The sequence below is a fragment of the Chiloscyllium plagiosum genome, unplaced genomic scaffold (assembly GCF_037043375.1).
Source record: "Chiloscyllium plagiosum isolate Xiang-an unplaced genomic scaffold, Cpla_swu_hap1 HiC_scaffold_8, whole genome shotgun sequence".
Classification (NCBI taxonomy): Eukaryota; Metazoa; Chordata; class Chondrichthyes; order Orectolobiformes; family Hemiscylliidae; genus Chiloscyllium; species Chiloscyllium plagiosum.
In genome coordinates this window covers 15,326,264-15,350,311 of record NW_028270146.1, presented here as the reverse complement: position 1 = coordinate 15,350,311, position 24,048 = coordinate 15,326,264, and the positions used below count along the sequence as shown (strand labels likewise).

The 24,048-nt window shown below is 41.5% G+C and overlaps 1 protein-coding gene across 5 annotated transcripts in view; it reads right to left on the bottom strand.

The window, feature by feature from the left end:
• Positions 1–24,048, bottom strand: part of cep128 (centrosomal protein 128) — a 416,638-nt gene that overhangs the window by 358,239 nt on the left and 34,351 nt on the right. For all 5 annotated transcript variants that reach the window (XM_043696980.2, XM_087989605.1, XM_043696981.2 and 2 more), the window contains exons 2-8: positions 20,825–20,988; positions 17,741–17,827; positions 13,987–14,104; positions 12,117–12,238; positions 9,586–9,677; positions 8,632–8,704; positions 810–926 (exon numbers count right to left, since the gene is read on the bottom strand). In XM_043696980.2, coding sequence (XP_043552915.2) covers positions 810–926; positions 8,632–8,704; positions 9,586–9,677; positions 12,117–12,238; positions 13,987–14,104; positions 17,741–17,827; positions 20,825–20,974 — 759 coding nt within the window. In that variant the 5' untranslated portion in view covers positions 20,975–20,988. The remainder of the gene's footprint in view (positions 1–809; positions 927–8,631; positions 8,705–9,585; positions 9,678–12,116; positions 12,239–13,986; positions 14,105–17,740; positions 17,828–20,824; positions 20,989–24,048) is intronic.

Here is a 24,048-nt window from a genome sequence, read left to right as displayed (position 1 = left end):
GTTGGTTTGCCCTGTGGTAGAGTCTAAATCCAGAGGACATAATCTCAGAATAAGGATTGCATGCTTAAGACAGAGAGGAGTAGGAATTTCATCTCTGAGGATAGTGAATCTGTGGAATTCTTTATTGCAAAGATTGTCGATGCTGGGTTATTAAATACATTCAAGGCTGAGAAAGGCAGATTTTTAATTGGCAAGGGAAACAAGGATTATAAAGATAGGGCAAGAAAGTGAAGTTGAAGATTATCAGATCAGTCAGGAACTCATCAAAAGCAGTGCAGACTCAATGGGCTGAATTGCCAACTTCTGCTTCTACATCTTATGGTTGGAACATTCCACTACATCTGTCAATACCTCTCAATCTCTTGCTTTTGGGAAAATTAATCTAATGTCTTCTGGAACCCATTTAGAAGGGACATGTTCAACCATGGTGTGGACAGCAGGCAGCTTTCCTATTTATTACCAAAATTCCCAGTACATGAAGGCAGTAGAAGGGAAAATAAGGCGGTGCATGTGACAGACACCTTATCAGTGCTATTACTTTCTTCAGCCTAAAGTCAAAATATTCTCCCACACTATTTCCTTTAATAACACTGCTTAGTAACTTAATTCACTATTCTCCTTTGAAGTAGAAATGTTGGACTTCATGTAATAGCTTTCAAAATCATGATCATTGCCAGTGAACCCTTTCATGTTGCCTTGCCGAAAGACTCTCAAGTTTGTTCAGAAACCAAAACAACTGGAACAGATGACTACCTTTCCTGCAGAACCAGCAAATGTTTCACACCTCCAATGTGAAGACTATGTCTCACCTCCTTCAGTTGTACAGCCATGTGTCCAAGCTGGTCTTCACGACGTTCTGCCAAATGTCTTTCCGTTCTCATTTCCTTTTCAATTTCTTGCAGGCGCCTTTCAACTCTCTCTGAAACCTGTGCACGAGAGGGCACAGCATTAAGTAAGTTTGCATTTACCACTAGCACAAGGCCAGTTATTACAGTGCTAAAAAAGTAAATGCAACAGACATTATTCTCACTGGGTACAGACACTTCTACAACACAATGTTCACTCCTCAGTTTATATCTAGTCCACATAAAGAGTTTTGAGGTCTGCCACCTAACTGTAATTATTTGTTAGGCTGGAATCTGAATTCAAGTGCAGAAGGTTTTCAGTTGGGTTAAAAAAAAAGAAGATTCTAATTTAGTCATGAATAAGCCATCAGCTGCAAAGGATGGTCAATTATCAATTAAAAATTAGTAGCAACAAAAGGATAGTAAGTTTTGACCACTGCTGATTGCAACCTCAAGAGAGAAGGTGCAATTCTGTCATTAAGGTTTCAATATCCAAGAAATGAAATAGACGGTCCAAGAGCAAAAATGGATGGGTGAATATGGAACTCTAAGGATTGCTTTGGTGCTGATTTCCTAACGGTGCTTGAAGCAAAGTATAGATTGTATACTGTATCGGATTCAACAAATAACAATCAATCATGACACCTCAGTAAACTGGAAAGGGGGAACTTTTTGGGTTCTGCTAATTACTGTATAGTCTGATTTGGCATTTCGTGAAGCGTGCAATTACAGTTAATACCGGAATATGATTTAGCAGAGTAACTTAAGAAGATGGAAAATCTCTGTAGAGGAATTGGTGGAAAGTAGAAGAGAAATATATTGACTAAAATACATAATCAGCGTACAAATGCAGAGATACAGAAGTGAGACAGTTACTCATCAGCAATTCTAATTCCCTAGGACCCCGTTTATCATCAATTCCTTTCAGGTGACACATCCTATATAAACACAAGTCAGTCTTTCCTATAAATAAGATAAATGAATGATTCCAAGATGGTAAAATAGAACGCACCAGCCAGATCTGCTCCGGTCCGGGTTCGCTGTCCTTATATTTTTTCTCTATTGCGCACATTTTTCTCTTCTGATCTTTTCCTCTTCACTCAGCGTGCCCAAAGCGAAGCAGGATGGAGATCAACGGGGACGGAGATCAGCAGGGACGGAGTGGCTCAGGGACAGAGGTCAGCGAACCCGGACCGGAGCAGAGCCAAGCCGAGACGGAGAGGAGCAGGAACAGAGCAGAGCAGAGCAGAGATGGAGGCCAGCGGGCCTGGAGCAAAGATGACTACTAGCTGGTAACCAGTGGAGCCTGATCAGACCACGTGGAAGCCATCATAGAAAGACTAGAATATCTTTTTAGCTTTATTTCTTATTTTCCTAACTTATACTATGCATATCTGTAATGCACTATAACTTTTTTCTTTGTTATTTTTATTTATTGTACCAGAGATTTGCACTTTGCTACTTTGTACCTAAGATGATGCCATGTGTTCGGCAACATTATACACTTTTCACTGTACTCCTGTTCTTTTGTGACTTGAGTACACGTGACAATAAACCTAATTCTAAAATACATCACCTCACTCACTGATGCATTCTTCTGAACAGCAATACTGGAGATATATAATTGTTTTATATCTCCCATATGATCAGCTTTCAACACTACATCATTAATCTGCTCAGGGTGCTGAACATTCTTATGGAGAATTTATCTAGAAATTAACAGCATAAAATGCTTACCTGCTCCTTAAGTGTGATACCACAGTACTCTCACAAGATGGTAGCAGAGAGCTACATAGATCACAAAGTCATGGAACTGCGAAAACACAGGAGACCTGTTGGCCTATTGTGTTGCTGCTGGCTCTGTGCTAAGGTAATCTGGTTTTCCCACTCCACTGCCTTTTCCCCATTGCACTGTGACTTTTTCTCCTCTTCCAATCTTTTCAAAGCCACCACTGATCTGAGCTGCTAGGCACTGTGTTCCAGATCTTAACACTCATTATTCACTTTAAGTCCATGCATCGGCCATCTTTCTGCCAATGGAAAGTTTTTCATCATTTATATAAATGACTTGGATGTGAGCATAAGAGATATAGTTAGTAGGTTTGCTGATGACACCAAAATTGGAGGTGTAGCGGACAGCGAAGGTGGTTACCTCAGATTACAACGGGATCTTGATCAGATGGGCCAATGGGCTGAGAAGTGGCAGATGGACTTAAATTTAGATAAATGGGAGGTGTTGCATTTTTGGAAAGCAAATCTGAGCAGGACTTATACACTTAATGGTAAGGTCCTCAGGAGTGTTGCTGAAAAAAAAAGATCTTGGAGTGTAGGTTCATAGCTCCTTGAAAGTAGAGTCGCAGGTAGATAGGATAGTGAAGAAGGCATTTGGTATGCTTTCCTTTATTGGTCAGAGTATTGAGTACAGGAGTTGGGAGGTCATGGTGCGGTTGTACAGGACATTGGTTAGGCCACTGTTGGAATATTGCATACAATTCTGGTCTCCTTCCTATCGGAAAGATGTTGTGAAACTTGAAAGGGTTCAGAAAAGATTTACGAGGATGTTGCCAGGGTTGGAGGATTTGAATTATAGGGATAGGTTGGACAGGCTGGGGTTGTTTTCCCTGGAGCATCGGAGGCTAAGGGGTGACCTTATAGAGATTTATAAAATCAAGAGGGGCATGGATAGGGTATATAGACAAAGTCTTTACCCTGGGGTGGGGGAGTCCAGAACTAGAGGGCATAGGTTTAGGGTGAGAGGGGAAAGATATAAAAGAGACCTAAGGGGCAACTTCTTCACATAGAGGGTAGTACATGTATGGAATGAGTTGCCACAAGAAGTGGTGGAGGCGAGTACAATTGCAACATTTAAAAGGCATCTGGATGGGTATATCAATAGGAAGGATTTAGAGGGATATGTGCCAGATGCTGGCAGGTGGGACTAGATTGGGTTGGGTTATCTGGTCGGCATGGATGAGTTGGACCGAAGGGTCTGGTTCCATGCTGTACATCTCTATGACTCTATAATGGTTCCTCATGGATATGAGCAACTTAATCAAATCTCTTCTCAGCCAACTCCTCTCTAAGGATAGCAGTCCCAGATCCTCTAATCTATCCACATAACTAAAGTCCACTATTGCAGCAACTTTGCCACGAACCTTTGCTACACCCTCTAACACTACCCCCTTTAGTATCAGTATGGTAACAAAGGACAGGAAAACTATGGGGAGAAAGTGGAGTGGGCAAAGGGATGAGAAAAGAAAGCTGGAGAAAGAAGATTGGGAAAGCCAAGGGAAGAGGGTGGGCAATTGGAGAAAGAAGGCGGAGGAGGATTAGAGCGGGGAAGAGTGGTTTGCATGGATAAAGGTATCTTTCCCTGTATTTGGCAGCCTATAGAATACACTCAGGAGTGACATAAAACCTCTGTTGCTATTTGCCTCCAACTAAGTAAATTCTATCCTTCACCCCTCTAATGCGTCCTCCCTCTCCAGCATTATAATAAACTCTGTAATCTCCTACTCTAGCAGAGTAACTTAAGTACTTACACAGCACTTGCTAGGAAAGTGTGAGATCATACACATTTATACAAAGAATCCGAAGGCAGACAAGTATTTAAATAGAGCGAGCTTCCAAAGAAAACTGCACTGCACAGGGATCTGAGTTTTCCTGCGCATGAACCATAAAAAAAACCATTTAATTTTGTGTGGTAGCAAATCGCAAATATAAAAACAAAAAAAAAGCAGACTCAGCAACTGGAAACACAGGTAATTTACTGGCGGTGATTAGTAGAGGTGAAAAAATACCACCACGATTTGTTGATAGCAAAAAGCGTTCAGCTGTATAACAGCACTTCTGAATCCAAGAAGGGGAAAAAAAAGCAGATGGGTCTACAGAACTTCCCGTCCCGGCCTGGGACTAGTCTGTGTACACCATGAAAAGTGGCTCTATTTTGGGGTTTGCATGATCCTTTCCAGATGGGTTTCCTGAGTTATTATAATATCAATGACTTAAATATGAACAGACAAAACATGGTCACTAAATTTACAGATTACACAAAGATAGGTAGGCCGTATATTGTGAAGATTTTAGAAAGATCTTGCAGACAGATATAGGCAGGTTGTGAGCGACAGATGGAGTTATAATGTGCAAAATGTGAAGATGTTCACTTTGGTGGGAAGAATAAAAAACAATGAGACTCAATCATATAACAGCAGAATTCTGACATACAGAATGATCTGGGTGTTCTAATGCATGAGTCACTAATTAGCATGCAGGTATAGGAAGAAATTAATAAAAGAATAGCTTTTCATTAGCCACTTTATGAGAGGAATTGAACATAAAAGTGTGGATATTATATTCTGCTATACATGGCATTGTTGAGACCACACCTCAAATACAGTGTGCAGTTTTGGTCTCCTTGTTTATGGAAGAATATAAATGCATTGAAGGCAGTTGAGAGGAAGTTTGATACCTGGAATAAGAGAGTTGTCGTAGGAGAATAGGTTGGTCAGACTGGGATTGCTTCCATTAAAGTTTAGAAAAGCCAGCAGTGACTTGACTGAAGTGTACAAGATCCTGAAAGATCTCGGAAAGATGGAGGTGGAGAGGATGTTTCATCTTGTGCAGAACTAAAGAACAGCATTTAAAATTAGGTAGCGCCGTTTTATGACAAAAACACGAGGAAATATGTTCTTAGAGGTTTGTACAACTTTGAAACTCTCTGGAGGTGAACACTCTCAGTACTTTTAAGGAAGAGGTTGATACACTGGTTAGGAAATGAAATCAAAAGTCTTTGGGGGTGGATGAGAATGTGGATTTCAAAACACACACAGATCAACCATGATTGCACTGAATGGCACAGCAGGTTTAAAGGTTAAAATGGCCTAATTCTGCTCCTGTTGGCACAAAATCAAGGATGCAATTTTAAACTTTTAATAAGGTGAGGCCTCAGGTATACCTTGCCCAAATCTCAACACCACACTTTCGAGAGAATATCAGGGCTTCAATGATAGTGGAAAAAATATTTGCTACAATTATAACCAGAGATTTCCATTATACAGATAAGTTAAGAACTGTTTTCCTTTAGCTAGAGGTCGAGGAGAGACTTAATGAAGATACATAAACTATGAAAGGCTTTGATAAGGCCAAAACTATTTCCGAAGGCAAAATGATCAACAGAGGAAATAGTTTAAGTTAACTAGCCAAAAAAAATAAAGAGCCAAAGAGAATGAGGTAGAGGAAATGAGCTTTTTTTTTCCATCAGAATGGGATTTAAAAATCAAACTCAAATAACTTTCAAGAGAGTATGGCTAAATACTTGGAAAAGAAAAAAAATTGCAGAACTATAGAGAAAAAACAGGGACTGGGGTTAATTCCCAGATATGGCACAGTCACCAGAGTCACAGAGAAACTAGTTCCTCTGCTAGTGGAATCCAGAACAAGGAAGCACCATTTTAAAACATAGCAAGGCTGTTTAAAGGGTGATGCCAGGAAGCATTTCTTTACATAGAGCAGGCCCTAAATTCCCACTTAAATAACTGTTCGGGCTGGAGGTCAATTGAAAATGTCAATGTTTTTGATTGATAGATTTTGTTAGTCAAGGGCATTCAAGGCAGACCAGTCACCTGGGTCAAGACACAGATTAGCCAATAACAAACTGAATTGAAAACCACTGGAGGAACTGAATGGCCTTCCCATGCTCATTACTCCTTTAGCATTCTAAGATACTAACTAGAAGTACTTTGCAAAATTAGAGAAACAGTTTAAAAAAACCATCTAGAATGTTGAAGTTTCAAGACCATTTTATCTCTTACAAGAAGCCACATATCCTTACAGCTTCCAGCAATTTATGGTGGTGTCTGCTCTCCAAATATACAAAGAACATGAAAAGCCTTTGAAATTAATCTTGCAATCTCCTTCAAAATACAAACTTCTTCTGAATCTGGAATGAGGCGCCTCACCAGCAAGGAAGAAGCCCTTTATTTTAGAAATAAGTATCAATAAAAGGGAATGCAACAGATAGTCTTATTGTACTGGCATCCTGGTGACAAATTCAGGAATCCGGTGGGGGAAGGAAGATGCCCAAACTGTTGGAGAAGACAACCCACTCAGGGAACTAGAGACAGGCAATGAATGCCAACCTTGCCAGCAATACCCACTGCCTGAAAATAAAAAAAACGCTGCCTTCATAACAACAGATTAAACTCTCGGGTTTTTATCTCAGTATATTGCAGATTCTTACTTTGAGACTATAACTGCATGTTTATTGTGCAAAGAATGAAACCTCAATTGGTGATATTTTTCACCTGACTCTCACTGAATTTGTAACCCCTTGCCAAAATCATAAATCAATAGACTAGATGAGGACTGGTGGTGGCTACATGAACATAATTTGGAATGATTTAAAGCAGATCAAATTCAGGCAATGAGCACTTACTCAGGTTGGGAGATAAAGAATTTCCAGATAGCTCTTTGATAAGAAATTCAAGTTAATTAAAGATTAAAGATACATCTAGTCGTCTTTGACTCATGTTCCTTGAGGATTATTGAAGTGTCAATCTAAGTATTCCAATAAAAGCTGCTACTAAAAATAATTTTAAAATGGAGGGAAAGGTAATGTGTTACACAAAAAGAATTAAGTAGTTTTTGAAGAATATATTCATGTAGCAGACAAGGGAGAGGGCTTTGTTCAGGTTGCTATCATTCTTTGTTACATATAATTAAAGGCACTAATGCTTCTGTTAGCTAGAACAAATAGACTCAAGACCCCTCCAGGACTTTATGAGCTTTGGAAAGTTCTTTCCCAATCCAAATAGGTCGAATATCAACCTGTAAACCTAACATACACCAACCGCAGGTGATACAAGTGGGAGAGATACCTGGTCAGCTCTATGGTCAAAAGAAAATTGAAGACTCAATTACGCTATTCATAGCTTACAGCCACAGCAACTCGGGACTCCTTGGAGGGCTGTTTGGTTCAGTTGGCTGGATAGCCAGAGTGGATAAAACAGGTGCCAATTGTATGGGTTTCGATCCCTCTTTTGGCTGGTGACAATTTGACACCTAGCTCCTTGCCCAACCCTGCATTCAGGCAAGAAACTTAAGGAGGAGGATACTTAAGGTATTTCATCAATGCATCTTTGGTCTGTATAACCTGTTGGAATTCCAAGCCTTGTGTTTTTCCACATGTTATCAACATAGAAACTAGGAGCTGGACATGTGACCTTTTGAGCCTGCTCCACCATTCAATATGAGCATGGCAATATGAGCTCCATATACTGCATTCTCTCCACATCCCTTGAGATGCTTACAACAATGAAAAGTTTTGTGGCCTCACAGCCTTCCCATAGCAAATTCCACAAATTGACTACCCTTCTGAGTGAAGGGATGGTTCCTCACCTCAGTCCTAAATGGCCTAGCTTATATCCTTAGATTATGACCTCTGGCACAAGACTGTGCAACCAGGAAAAACATCCTCCTTGTATCTAGTCTGTCCAGCCTTGTTACAATTGTATATGAAGTTCAGTCTCCACACTTGTGGATTTTGTCATGAAATTAAATACAATCTTCCCATTGTCTGTTACTTTGTTCAACAGCTGACTAGCTTACATGCAATTACAACATATTAAGATCACAATAATTCTAGGATGAATGAAAACAATTATTTCCTTTGGTTAAATAAATATGTCAAAATCCACTTGCGTTAAGATAGCACAATATGGTTGCCTGCTTTGCTATGCTTCAACCTATGAATGATCACATTTTTGTTGAACATATGTTCAGAACTCACTGTTTCTGTCCTGGACATGTCTCGGAGTTTCTCTGATATGGAGTTCACAGCCTTTCGAGTCTCTGAATCAGTCCTGTTTTTGAAAAAAATGTTTACATCATCTATGTTGAAGACAAACCTGACAGGCAATCTAAAATTCAGCCCATCTAACACCCCCCCCTCACACCAACTACCCCACCCAAGAGATTTTACTTTTAGCAGTGTAAAACTAATGATTGCTTCCTGCCTCAGGCTTGGCAGAGTAGAGATATTCAGTTGAGAGGTCCACCAAGACAGAACCAAGAGGGAGTAAACAGCAAGGCTGATCAACAGAAAACATCAGATTTACTCAGAACATTTGATCTGTTCCTGCTGTGCATACCTGGTTAAACAGGGTTAAATTTTCCCAGCTCCACAGAGGCAGCTTTAGAGACTGTGAAATTCAGATAGCAGTGGGTCACGATGGCTTCCTGATGACACTGACCCCTCCAGGCTACTCTCCTAGGGACAAGCTGCCACCGCAATTAGCAATCCATTCCACAGAGGCAAAAAGCCAATTTGATTGATTAAGGGCCCATTTCAGGAATTAAAGACTAAGCTCCAAAATGATATTGTAAGTAAACACATAGAGAACATCAAATATCTTAAAACATAAATATGCACTTGAACTTGATTTAAATTTATTAATTATGAAAATATTAATAATGGGGGACAATGGTTATTTGGAGGATCAGTTAAGAGCCATCCAATCAGCTTTAGGAATTGCACAGGGAGGCAATGCACTGTAATGTGATTTGTTGAGTTGCCAACAGTGAAAGAAGGCCATGGGTTGAAATATATGCACCCAAAGTTTCAATTTTGATAACTTGACTGGTTTTCTTAAGTCAATCGCTGTATGGAGGCTAAGAGCTTTAAGCATTGAAGTACACAGCCTGCTAATGAGTAGCCAATGGAGGAGAAAAGAGGAATCCATACCTATTCCGCTTTGCTACTTCCTCATCAAATTCCTCTCCAAGGCGAAACTGGTCACTCCTTAAATCTCTTACTGACCTATGCAAGGTGTGTACCTGCAGGAAAATCAGACGTCTTATTTGGATCACTGTTTTACACTGCAATTTCCAGTATCAGTTCTACAGAAATAAGATCAGTTGCTTAATCATCACTGCTTTTTTCGATACAGCAACACACAATCAGGAATGCTACACAGAGATGCCAATGTTTCATCCTGATTTGCAATGGGAACTGGAAGTAAATGGAAGATCTTTGTTGAGCTGAGGAGCTACATTTGATGGCACTGATTTCTAAATATAAGGAAAAAGAGGTTAAACTTATGTACATTTTTGTGTAGCTAGGTGCCTAACAAATTCAGAAATTCATTGCCGTGTTGAGATCAGCATGCTTAAATCAAACCACTGAAAATCATAGCTACGTGGAGCGAGCATTCAGTCTGTATTTAGCTGTATAGTGGCTGTACACAGGTAAGCAGTGTGTACACAGCATTTTGACACAATCCACTAAGTAAAGTCCAGGAAATACAGGTAGAAGTTGTCACAATTTAAATATTCTACTCTGTACGTTCTCCAACAGTAAAGAGGGGCAAAAGCTGGAAATAAAACAACCAACCTGCAGCTACCAAAAGGCCAATTCCAAATTACTTATTAAAAATGAAAAGAAAAAGCCTCAGCCTTGATGCAAAGCCCTGGATAGAACACACCTCAACAAGTAGATGGAGCCCCAACTTAACATAGCATCTGAAAGAAGCACTCCCAGTACAGAGAGAGCACGGAATTGAAATGTTGGTGATGTGATGCAGTCAGAACTGTTTAACCCAACAGTTAAATACTAGTATAAAGCCAGGCAGTCAATAGACACAAGTATAAGTAAAATACTTCAGCTGCTGTACATCTTAAATAGAAACAGAATGTTCTGGAAATCCTCAGGTTAGGCAACAGCTGTTGAAAGATAAACAGATTCTACATTTCACAGACTAGATGGTCGTCAGCCTGAATTGTAAACTCGCTTTCACCGTCCACAGATGCTGCCTGACTTGTTGAACATTTCTGAAAAATGTGTTGCTGGAAAAGCGCAGCAGGTCAGGCAGCATCCAAGGAGCAGGAGAATCGACGTTTCGGGCATAAGCCCTTCTTTAGGAATGAAGAAGGTGTGCCAAGCAGGCTTAGATAAAAGTAGGGAGGAGGGACTTGGAGGAGGGGCGTTGGGAATGCGATAGGTGGAAGGAGGTCAAGGTGAGGGTGTTAGGCTGGAGAGGGGATGGGGCGGAGAGATCGGGAAGAAGATTGCAGGTCAAGAAGGCAGTGCTGAGTTGGAGGGTTGGGACTGAGATAAGGTGGGGGGAGGGGAAATGAGGAAGCTGGAGAAATCTGCATTCAACTCTTGTGGTTGGAGGGTTCCTAGGCGGAAGATGAGGCGCTCTTCCTCCAGGCGTCGTGTTGCCATGGTCTGGCGATGAAGGCGGCCAAGGACTGCATGTCCTTGGCGGAGTGGGAGGGGTAGTTAAAACGTTTTCTGCCACGGGGCGGTTGCGTTGATTGGCGCGGGTGTCCCAGAGGTGTTCTCTGAAACGTTCCGTAAGTAGGCGGCCTGTCTCCCCAATGTAGAGGTGGCCACATCGGGTGCAGCGGATGCAGTAAATTATGTGTGTGGAGGTGCAGGTGAATTTGTGACAGATATGGAAGGATCCCTTGGGGCCTTGGAGGGAAGTGAGGGGGGACGTGTGGGCGCAAGTTTTGCATTTCTTGAGGTTGCAGGGGAAGGTGCCGGGAATGGAGGTTGGGTTGGTGGGGGGGTTTGGACCTGACGAGGGAGTCGCGGAGGGAGTGGTCTTTCCGGAATGCTGATAGGGGAGGGGAGGGATTTTTTTCAGTTTTTACAAAATAAACAAGTGTGTTGCTTTTTCACTATTTCATCATAATTCAGACTTCCCCCTTTCTAAAGCATCTTCCACAATTTCAAAATATTGTCTGTGCAGCCAATGAAGTAATTTTGAAGTGTAATGTAACTAGCACAGCAGCCACTTTGCATACAAGGAGAGACAGCAAGAACAGAATGATCAAACAATCTTCCCCTATTACGTTGGCTAAGAGGTAAGTATTGCCCAGAAATCCATTTCTCTTCTTTGAAATGGGAGGGCAGACACCAGCTTTACGAAAGTGAGGACAGCAGATGCTGGAGATTAGAGTTAAGATTAGAGTGGTGCTGGAAATGCACAGCAGGCCAGGCAGCATCCGAGGAGCAGGAAAATCGACGTTTCGGGCAGGAGCCCTTCGTCTGGAAACAGCCCGAGTCACTCCATTCCTCAGAAAAAAAGAAATTAGTAAGGACTTTGAAGGTAGATAACTATAAAATAATAAATTTGTAGAAAATTATAAACATTGAATCAAGAGGCACCATGGACAAATAGATGCGGAGGTCAGAGATCTCTAGATTTCAATAGAAAGATTCAGATGGGCAAATTGACACTCCATGTATTTAATATTTTAACATACGTGATTCAATGGCTCCAGGTCATCTACAAATCTCACAGTTGCAGATCTGGATCTTCTACGGTCCGTTCCTCGGTACTCTCCAGGGTCCCTGAGGGGTGAGGTAGTACGGTACAGACGACTGTCTGGAAAAGTAATACTACAATAAGTTTACTTGATCAAACACATTCAACTAGCAAGCGCAATTTTAAAAAGTTGGAAATAATTCAAGGAAACATTGAACTGTTTACAAAAATGACTTTAACTTAGTAAAAGAGGGAAATTTCATTGGAAAGAATATTAATCAACAGGAATAAAATGGAGGAATGAAAAGTTTAGTAAGTCATCTGCTTGAACAGCTGCAGTCTATCTGGTGGAGGTAGACCCACAGTGCTGTTAGGAAGTAAATTCCTTAAATTTGCCTCAGCAACAGAGAAGGAACAGCAACACAGTTCTAAGTCAGGATGGTATCTGACTTGGGGATGAACTGGCAGGTGAAGGTATTTCCAAGCTTCTGAGTGCCCTTGTTCTTAGAGGTGATAGAGGTTGAGAGTTTAAGAAGGTGCTAGCTAAGGAGATTTGTGGGGTTGGGGATGGGATGCACAGGAAACAGACACAAGCACACCATAATACAAAACAACCAACTATTACAACTGTTATGGAGGAAGATAAAATGGACCAAAATACTGACAAAAAGGTAGAACAACAGAAAAGACCAACAAAATCCAGGAGAAATATGTTCCTCTAAAAAACAGAAACTAAAACTTAGATGCCACAGACAGACAAAGAGATCAGCCTGAATCTAAAGGAAAATGATGATGCAAAATACACCAGTAAAGGAGACAGTCAAAAAGACAATCAGTACACCAAAGTGGAAATATGAAATAAAAATATCAAGTTACGTTTAAAAAAAGTAATTATAGAAACAGTAGAAAAAGGCAATGCAATTTACGTGGTATACAGAGACTTGCAGAAGGGCTTCAATACGATGCTTAGGCTCAAGTGAAGTGGAGAACACCGCAGTATGGTGCCGTCCATCATGGTTAACCCATAACCCACTGAACAGCTACGGTTGGACAGTCAACCTTCTACAAATTAGAACTGGAGTTTGGGCTGATAGGAAAGGCAAGCAAGGGTCCCCATCACAATAGCTGGACAGTGAATGGATGCAGAGAAGGATATTATTAGATTCATTGAGATCCAAGTTCATGCAAATAACAAACCATACTTCAGCGGCCTTTTTTATTCCCATTCATGGGATGTGAGCATCACCAATAGGCCACCATTTATTGGCCATCCCTCAATGCCCATCAGAAGTTAGTAGTGAGCCACCATCTTGAATGAGTCCATGTGGTACAGATAGCCACAGCGCTGTTACGAAGCAAGTTCCAGGATATTGTTTCTTCACTGTTGCAAGATCAAAGAGATAGTTCCAAGTCAGGACAATGTGTGACTTGATGGTAACCTTGCAGGTGACAGTGTGCTTCTGCTGTCCTTATTCTTCCAGATAAAGGTTGTGGGTTTAAAAAGGAGCTGTCAAAGGAATCCTTCATGGATTGCCGCATCAAAAGATGACAGAATCAGATTGTGGATGGAATGGTGGTCAATCAAGCAGAGTGCTTTCTCCTGGACAGTGTCGAGCTTCATGGATAGTACTGGAGCTGCACTCATCCAGGCTTCAGAAGAAAGAAACTTATAATTGGAGGAATTTCATTAGATGCCACATTTATACCATAAACAGCCCACCCTCCTCAGGATCATGCAAGAAAAATCACAGAAGGAACAGCTGCAATGCAGTACAGTATTTTGCTTGTAATGGTTTGTATGGACATAAAATTTAAAGAACAACCTATTCCACCATCTTAGAGTCTCATTATGAGAAGGCTTTTCTTACTTGTTGCTGAGTTATCTTGAAGGTCACTTGTACGAAGAGAAGGAATTGAACGTCCAGCTTGTCTGCTCAATCGCTGACTTCGCAACTCATCAATGGATTGTTCCAAATCATCTCGTAGCTTCAAATATTAAGAGAAATTTAGGTTAAAATCTCTTGTGTTACTTTATTCAAAATATAATTTCCACAACTGCGCCAAAACAAAGGTTATGACATTTAAAATGCCACTTCAGAACTAATCAATTTATTTAATTGTTTAAGAATTTCCAGCACATATCTATGCTGTGTGATGATACTTCACCACTGACTTTACTGAATAAAAGTTACCAGAATAGTCATTAAAACATCTTGTAATAGATTCAGAAGAGACTGAACTTCACAAAACAATCCGATGTCCATGGTATGTTTAAAAAAAAGCCAAGGAATCCTCCATCTTAAAGTGCCAGGATTCTTCAGCCTAATTGGGCTTTATGTCAGTTCGCATCTGCACTGCTGAGAGCAAGTGACAAAAAAAAGGCAGCTCCATAAAACTCAGCTGCAAAATATATGTTGGGAATTACTACATAACAGAATCTATCATAATTTAAGTGTCTTTGAATCCAAAATCAGAAAGTTTTGTCAGTTCAAAGTCCATTCAGCTCTGAGGAAGGGTTACTGGACCTGAAACAGACCTGCTCGGTTTTTACAGCAATTTCTGATTTTTTTTCAGGAAAGTTTTTTTTAAGCTGGTATGCAAGCACAAGAGGAAAACAAACAAAGTATGGGAGGTCAGACCACAAAGGTCGCAATTTTAAACACGTTTACAAGTATACAACAGTAATTAACGGGTTTAACGGATTCTTCTTAAAAATGGAAGGAGATGGAGGGTATTGTCACAATCACAAAACCCATTCTGAGGAGACATGTTCTATTAATTTTTAGCTAGTTCTTTGAAAGAGTGAACCAACTCGCTCCAATATCTCAGTCCAGCTTTACAAAGGCAAATGAAGGGCTTTGTTTATTAGGTTAGATTCCCTACAGTATGGAAACAGACCCTTTGGCCCATGAAGTCCACACCGACCCTCCGAAGAGTAACCCACCCAGACCAGAACCCCTATCCCACGACTGAATAATAATAAATCTGAGATCCTTAATTGGAGCATTCACAACAGCGGATGGCAGTTAAAATGACCTACAACAAAGCTGACACAACACCCTCCACCTCACAGATCAGCACAGTCCCTGATGACCAACCCACTGGACCTCACCCATACACCTGACTGCAACAAAGAGATTCTGTCCAGTAAGCAGCATAGTCCTTTGCTCCGTCATTGGAGCCTCATTCCTGATGAAGTGCTTATGCCCGAAACATCGATTCTCCTGCTCCTTAGATCAGGAGTTGGGATGTCATGTTGCAGCTGTACAGGACATTGGTTAGGCCACTGTTGGAATATTGCGTGCAATTCTGGTCTCCTTCCTATCAGAAAGATGTTGTGAAACTTGAAAGGGTTCAGAAAAGATTTACAAGATGTTGCCAGGGTTGGAGGATTTGAGCTATAGGGAGAGGCTGAACAGGCTGGGGCTATTTTCCTTGAGTGTCGGAGGTTGTGGGGTGACCTTATAGAGGTGTACAAAATTATGAGGGGCATGGATAGGGTAAATAGACAAAGTCCTATCTTTGGGTTTGGGGAGTCCAGAACTAGAGGGAATAGGTTTACGGTGAGAGGGGAAAGATATAAAAGAGACCTAAGGGGCAACTTTTTCATATAGAGGGTGGCACGTGTATGGAATGAGCTGCCAGAGGAAGCTGTGAAGGCTGGTTCAATTGCAACATTTAAAAGGCATTTGGATGGGTATATGAATAGGAAGGGTTTGGAGGGATATGGCCTGGGGGCTGGCAGATGGTTTGGGTTGGACCAAAGGGTCTGTTTCCATGCTGTACATCTCTATGACTCAATGCTGCCTGACCTGCTGTGCTTTTCCAGCACCACACTCTCGATTTTGGTCCATCATTGTAACGTAAGAGCATCTCAAAGATGTAGCAAATATGGAATTATTTACGGAGGATGTGGAACAACTAGGAATAATTAAAGAGTAAATTAAATGATACGTTTCTCATGCTCCAGCAGACTTCTGACTATGAAAACAACAGGAGGCTCAAGAGAGATGTTTTCTCACTTGTCTTTATTGATTTGTGGGATGTGGGCATCACTGGCTGGCCAGAATTTATTGCCTGTCCCTAGTTGCCCTTAAGAAGGGGGTGATCTGCCTCCTTGAGCCACTGACGTCCATCTGCTGTGGGTTGACCCACAATGCCCTTAGGGAGGGAATGCCAGGATTTCAACCCAATGACAGTGAACAAACAGCGACATGTTCCCAAATCAAGATGGTAAGTGGCTTGGAAGGGAACTTGCAGGTGGTGGCGTTCCCATGATTCTTCTACCCCTGTCCCTCTAGATGGAAGCGGTGGTGAGCTTGGAAAGTGCTGTCTGAGGATCTTTGGTGAATTTCTGCTGCTGCTGACCATTTGCGGTGGAGAAAGTGGATGTTTGTAGATGTGGTGCCAATCAAGCAGACTGTTTTGTCCTGGATGGTGTCAAGTTTCTTGATTGTTGTTGGAGCTGCACCCATCCAGGCAAGTGGGGTGTATTCCATCACACTCCTGACTTGTGCCTTGTAGATTGTGGACAGACTTTGGGAAGCCAGGTGGTGAGTTACTCACCACAAAATTCCCAGCCTCTGACCTGCTCTTGTAGCCACTGTGCTTATGTGGTGAGTCCAGTTGAGCTTCTAGTCAATGGTCATCCCCAGGATGCTGATAGTGGGGAGTCAGGGAATAGTAACACCAATGGATGTCAAGGGACACTGGTTTGAACGTCTCTCATTGGTCATTGCCTGGCCTTTGTGTGGAGTAAATATTACTTGCCACCTCTGAGCCCAAGCCTGGATATTGTTCAGGTCTCGTTGTATTTGAACACAGACTGCTTCAGTATCTGTGGAGACGCAAATGGTGCTGAACACTGTGCAATCACCAGCGTACATCCCCACTTCAGACCTTGTGGTGGAGGGAAGGTTATTTATGAAGAAGCTGAAGATAGGGTTGGGCCTCAGATGCTACCCTGAGGAGATCCTGCAGATGTGTCATGGAACTGAGATGACTGACTTCCAACAATCACAACCATCTCCCTATGCACCAAGTATGACTCCAACCACCGGAGAGTTTGCCCCCCAATACCCATCAATTCCAGTTTTGCTCAGGCTCTTTGATGCTACACTCAATCAAATGTAGCCTTGATGTCAAGGGCTGTCGCTCTCATCTCACCTCACCTCAGGAGTTCAGCTCTTTTGCTCATGTTTGAACGAAGGCTGCAATGAGGTCAGGAGCTGACTGGCTCTAGCAAAACCCAAACTTGGTGCCACTGAGCACGTTATTGCTGAGCAGGTGCTGCTTGATAGCCTATGGATGACACCTTCCATTACTTTACTAATGATCAAGAGTTGACTGATGGAGTGGTAACTGACCAGGTTGGATTTGCCCAGCTCTTCATGTACAGGGTTTACATGGACAATTATCAGGTAGATGCCAGTGTTGTAACTGTACTGGAAGAACTTGGCTAGTTCTGAAGCACAAGTCTTTGATTGCCGGAATGTTGTCGGTACCCCTAGAATGGTCAACGATTCACACTGCTGGTGAATGTTTCACACTGAAATAGGAGAAGGGGAAATAAAGCAAGAGTTGTTTTTCTTATAAAATTATTAATCTTTCACAAGTACCTACCTGTGCCACTGTCTCCATTTGTTCATTGGTGTAGCCTCTATAACGCCCAAGCATCCGATCAACATTTGTTAGATCTCGACTGGTTTCCTGAAATGCATCCAAACATTAAAAAGTCCTGAACTCCTCAAACAGAAAGCAAGTCACTGCTAAGGCTGGTTTTTATCATTTAAAGTTTAACACAAATATGCCATATAAAAATCACAATCTATATTTTGATATCACCGGGGGTTACTGCCTGAAATAGAGATATCTCTAAGCTGTCACAGTGAATTCCTCACTAGTCATGTTGGGCTACCTCAAAGGCACTGAAATTAGGAAGCTCAAATTCATCACAAGATTTTTAAACAGATAATCATGTTATAATTGCTTAATTGAGTATTGCCAGTTGTATACACAATAGATTAAAAAGGTAATTATCCAAGTTCTGCCATAAATGGGGAATTAAATTCACACCGACATCCTCCAGTTCTCAATAATACTCTCAAAACCTCTTTGCATAAATTTTACTACTCTCACCTTGCACTCAATTTCTCCCAGATCACTGGATCATTCAAAGAAAATACCTTCACTCTCCACATCTATTGGGAGGATGCTTAAACATCATTTGACATCCTTAACGTAATTCCTTAAAAAGTCATCCAAATGTACTTCTCCATTTTAAAAAGCATTTCAATGAACTACAAATGGTCCTGGATTTAAGTATATGTATGATTACAAATTTCACATTTTGGGGGGGATTTTAGACACATCACTGAAAAGGTATTATATATAAACATGAGAGTTAAAAGCAAGAGTAGGCCATTCGAATGAACTGACTATAATCTCAAATCCACATTCCCACTTACCCCTAATAACTGTTCTATCCTTGGTCACCAAGAATCTATTTACCTCTACCATAAAAATATTAAGACTCTTGCTGCAGCCATGTTTACTTATCCAGCATCCTGACAGTTTCTGTAATATCTAAAGACTGACATCAGATTTACATAACCCTTTCCCATATTTAATGTTCCAAGAGTTTCCTTTACATTTTTAAATTTCAGGCAAACACTACAGAAAATTGCCAAAACATTTAAGGATTTCAAGAAGATAGATGTAGTTCTTAGGGCTAAAGGGATAAAAGAGTGTGAAGAGAAAACAGAAACATACTGAGATGGATGAACAGCCGGAACAAGCCTGCTCAGGATTTGCTCAGACAAGGAAGAGCACAACAGACCTAAAGGTGCTGTTTGGGATAAAATGCCCAACTGATCAATCGCCAGCTCCGATGTGCCACAGTGAAAAACCACAATGATATCCTCAGAAGACAGACACATGACATGACATTTAGAGTACACTTCATCGTCCAGTATTTCCCTGGAGCAAAGAAACTATGTCACGATCTTCGCAGCCTTCAATACATTATCGATGACTACGAACATCTCACCAAGATCATCCCTATACCTCCATTCTCACCTTCAAACAACCGCGAAACCTTAAACAGACCATTGTTTGCAGCAAACTACCTAGCCTTCAGGGCAACATCGACCACAACTGTCATGGCAACCTCTACAAGACATGTCAGATCATCAACATGGATACTACCATTACATGTGGGAACACCACCCACCCCATACATGACAGCTACTCATGTGAGGAGAAAGTGAGGACTTCAGATGCTGGAGATCAGAGCTGAAAATGTGTTGCTGGAAAAGTGCAGCAGGTCAGGCAGCATCCAAGGAGCAGGAGAATCGACGTTTCGGGCATGAGCCTTTCTTCAGGAATTCCTTGGATGCTGCCTGACATGCTGCGCTTTTCCAGCAACACATTTTCAGCTACTCATGTGAGTCAGCCAATGTTGTCTACTTCATACGCTGCAAGCAAGGATGCCCTGAGGCATGGTATATTGGCAATACCATGCAGATGCTACAACAACGGATGAATGGATATCATGTAACAATTGCCAAACAGGAATGTTCCGTCCTAATTGGGGAACACTCCAGCAGTCAAGGGCATTCAGCCTGGGGTAATGGCTCACTGCCAAATCCTTACCATCTGCGCCTGGAGAAAGAATGCTTCGTCATCCACCTTGGGACCCTGCAGCCACACGGGATCAATGAGGATTTCACCAGTTTCCTCATTTACCCTAACCCCACCTTATCCCAGATCTAACCTTCCAACTCAGCAACGGCCTCTTGACCTGTCCTACCTGTCCATCTTCCTTCCCACTTATCCCCTCCACTCTATCACCTTCATCTACCTATCGCATTCTCAGCTACCTTTCCCCCAGCCCCACCTACCTCCCATTTAACTCCTAGCTCCCTTGGGCCAACCCCTCAGTCCTGATGAAGAGCTTATGCTCAAAATGTCGTTTCTTCTGCTCCTCGGATGCTGCCTAGCTATCTGTGCTTTTCCAGCACCACACTCGTCGATTCAGACCTTGTCCATCCCAGTCCAGCACTGACTCCTCACATCATGATCATATTGAATGACACAGCAGGCTCGAAGGGCCAAATGCCCTATCCCTGCTCCTAGTTTCAATGTTTCTAAATACAATGAACATATTAGTATCCGGTACCTACAGGACCAGGAGTGTGCCAATTGATCAAATATTCCAGATGATCAAGAGGTCCATATAAACAATGTAAAAACACAGAATAATAGGAACATAATGCAAGGGGTATACACATCACTGTTATACTTTATTTACAACATAAATCACTTAAATAATAATGCAACTTTGTCTTAAATAAAACTTACCCGCAGAGAGCCTTCTCCACTCACAACCTCAACTGACTACTCAGACATCATGGTAGATTACAGTATTTGAGGAGAAATGATCTTGAAATTGAATGAACTGTTGATGTTTCATATGGCCACTCAATTGAATAGCAAATATACTTATATAGAGGTAAAAGAATTTATAAACTACAATGTAATTGGACAGAATAATACAGTAAACTTCATTGCATTTGAGGTATATAATTTTTGTTGGTTTATCAAGTGTCTTGATTCATAAGGTGCTGGTTAAAACAAACTGTGCTGTCCTTCAAGTGCCCAAGAATGACAAGCAACATAAAGACATTTATAAATCCAACAAAGTACCTGTAAAGTGCTTGCTAATGCGTCTATTTTCTCAGACACATCATCAGCATTGTGCATTCCACTCCTTCCCTTAGTCGCTCCTCTCTGTGGTCCTCGCTGCCTGCGAAAGTGATGAAGGTGCGTGTCTGAATCGCTTGATGAGTCCGCCATAAGGGTGATGCATCCTGCAAATGGATGAAGGGAATCATGAACTATCTCACTCTGTTGGGCAAAATGGAACAAAAGTCTTCATGCCCAGAAAAGAAACCTGCTGGACCAGTGGGGGGTGACAATAGACAATCTGCTACTACAATGATCAAGTAGGTATATTTTGATCATATACACTTCTTTTTAGGTATCTAGGGACATCAGGCTGGTGGAGTATTGATCTGGTGCATGTAATTATAATCATCCTTGTTGTGAAGTTGTATTTCTCCCCTTGGTTTTGAATTACTATTATAAATTAACATCTCTGCCCAATGGGATGCTTAATGTTAACCAGTTAAATACCTGTTGGGCATTTAATGTGTCAGGCCCTCTCTCATGGGAGTGGAGGAGGGTGGGTTGTTTTTGCCTACTCTTTAACCAGCAGGTGACAGCGCTGTCACATAATTAATTGCACTTCAATGTGTGCCCTATGGTTATTGTCCATCATACTTACAGTTTTATTTACACTCATACTACCAAAGTGGCATTCATAGGAAATCACAGCAGGAGATTAGTTCATTCAAATTCAGAGGAAAATGGTTGAGAATGAAGGTCAGTCATTTCAGCCCCAAGACATAGCTGCAAGAGCTCCTCAGAGTGTTAAGAATATAAGAACTAGGAGCAGGAGTCGGCCATCTGGCCCTTCAAGCCTGCTCCACCATTCAATAGGATCATAGCTGATCTTCTCACGGACTCACCTCCACTTACCCACCTGCTCACCATAACCTTAATTCCTTTACTGTTCAAAAATCTGTCTTTGTCTGAAAAATATTCAACAAGGAAGCCTCAACTGCTTCACTGAGCAGGGAATTCCACAGATTCACAATCCTTTGGGTGAAGGAGTTCCTCTTCAAATCAGTCCGAAATCTGTTCCCTCTCATTTTGCATCTATGCCCTCTAGTTCTAGTTGTTTGTAGGAAACAACCTCCTTGCTTCTATCTTATCTATTCCCTTCATACTTTATGTGTTTCTATGAGATCCCCTCTCATTTTTCTAAATTCCAAGTATAGTCCGGGTCTACTCAATCTCTCCTCATAAGCCAACCCTCTCAACTCCAGAATCAATCTAGCAAACCTCCTCTGCACCCTCTCCAGTGCCATTACACCTTTCTCAAGTAAGGAGACCAAAACTGTACACAGTATTCCAGATGTGGCCTTATCATCACCCTACATAGTTGGAGCATAACCGCTCTGTTTTTAAACTCCATCTTCTAGCAATGAAGGACAATATTCCATTCCCTGTAATATCCTAGGCTGAACCATCAATGGCTACTTCAATAATGATGTATCAAAATATCATGCCCACATGCAACAAAACCAGGATAGTATCCAAACTTGGATTAAAAAATGGCAAGCAATGTTCGCACCACATGATTCCCAACAAGATTGGCAACACTAAACTGCTCACCCTCAGCATCCTTCAGATAATCATTAGGCAGAAAATGAACTTGACCAGCTTAATATTACTGGAGATACAAGAACAGGTCAAAAGTTGGCAATTCGGCAAAGAGGACATCACCTGCACACTCCCAAAAGCCTGTCCACTATCCACAAGATTCATTCAGGTGTGTGACATAATCGTCTCCACATGCTAGAATGAGAGCAACTGCTACAACACTCAAAACTCAACATCATCCTGGATAATGCAGTCCACTTGATTCACATCCCATCTACCTCCTTCAACCTATTTTTCCAACCAGCCTGTTCAGCGATGTTAATACAGACCTCTGGAGCAGGTGGAACTTCAAGAACATAGAACCTTACAGCACCGGAACAGGCCCTTCAGCCCTCCAAGCCTGTGCTGATCCAGATCCTCTATATAAACCTGCCACCTATTTTCTAAAGATCTGCATCCCAGACCTGAACCCACACTTCCCAGTACAGGGATAGCATCATTACCACGGCGCCACAATAGTGCCTACCTACCTCCTTTCACATTCACACACTTTATCAGCAGCATGCTTGCATGATGAACATTTATTAAATGTTATTATTGTTTGGAAATTTGGGTTGTAATATGGACAGAATCATTAATTAAATTTGATTTGTATTTCCAAAATTGACTGTGTTAAAAAGGAAACAACTTGGTTGAATTTTGAGATCTGAGTGTGGTACCAGGGTCATCAAGCAATAAAAATGTACTGCGCGGAAACAGACTCTTCGGTCCAACTCGTTCATGCTGACCAGATATCCTAAACTAATCTAGTCCCATTTCCCAGCACTTGTCTGATATCAATCTAAACCATTCCTATTCATATACCCATCCACCTGCTTTTTAAATGTTGAAATTATACCAGACTCCACCACTTCGTCTGGCAGCTTATTCCATACACGCACCACCTTCTGTGTGAAAAAGTTGCCCCTTTAAATGTTTCCCCTCTCATCCTCAACCTATGCTCTCTTACTCTGGACTCTCCCACCCCAAGGAAAAGACTCTATCTATTTATCCCATCTATACCCCTCATGATTTTATAGACCTTTACAAGGTCATCCCTTAGCCTCTGATGATCCAGAGAAAACATCCCAGCCAATTCAACCTCTCCCTATAGCTCAAACCCTCCAACCCTGCCAACAACCTTGTAAATCTTTTCTGAGCCCTTTCAAGTTTCACAACATTGTTCCAATAGCAGGGAGACCAGAATTGGATGCAATATTCCAAAAGAGGCCTATCCAATGTCCTGTACAGCCGCAACAAGACCTCCCAACTCCTACACTCAATGCTCTGACCAATAAAGCCTACCATATGCCTTCTTCACTATCCTATCATTTAAATTATATTTTAAAGAACTACTGAGGTGAATAGTTCAGTGCTTTAGAAAACAAAGAGAAAGAAAAAAAGGCCTTAGCAACAAGGTGCCTAATGATAGAGATAAAGCTTTCTTTTAGAAAAGGGGGACCATCCAGATTGTTTCAATCAGTAAGTTTGAAGGCTCCTGTCAGACAGATCTACAGCAGCAAAGGAGCTATTAGTTTACAAGCATCCAAAATTGTGTTGACTGAAATTTAGTCCTGATTGGATTAATATCAATAACAGAAAAT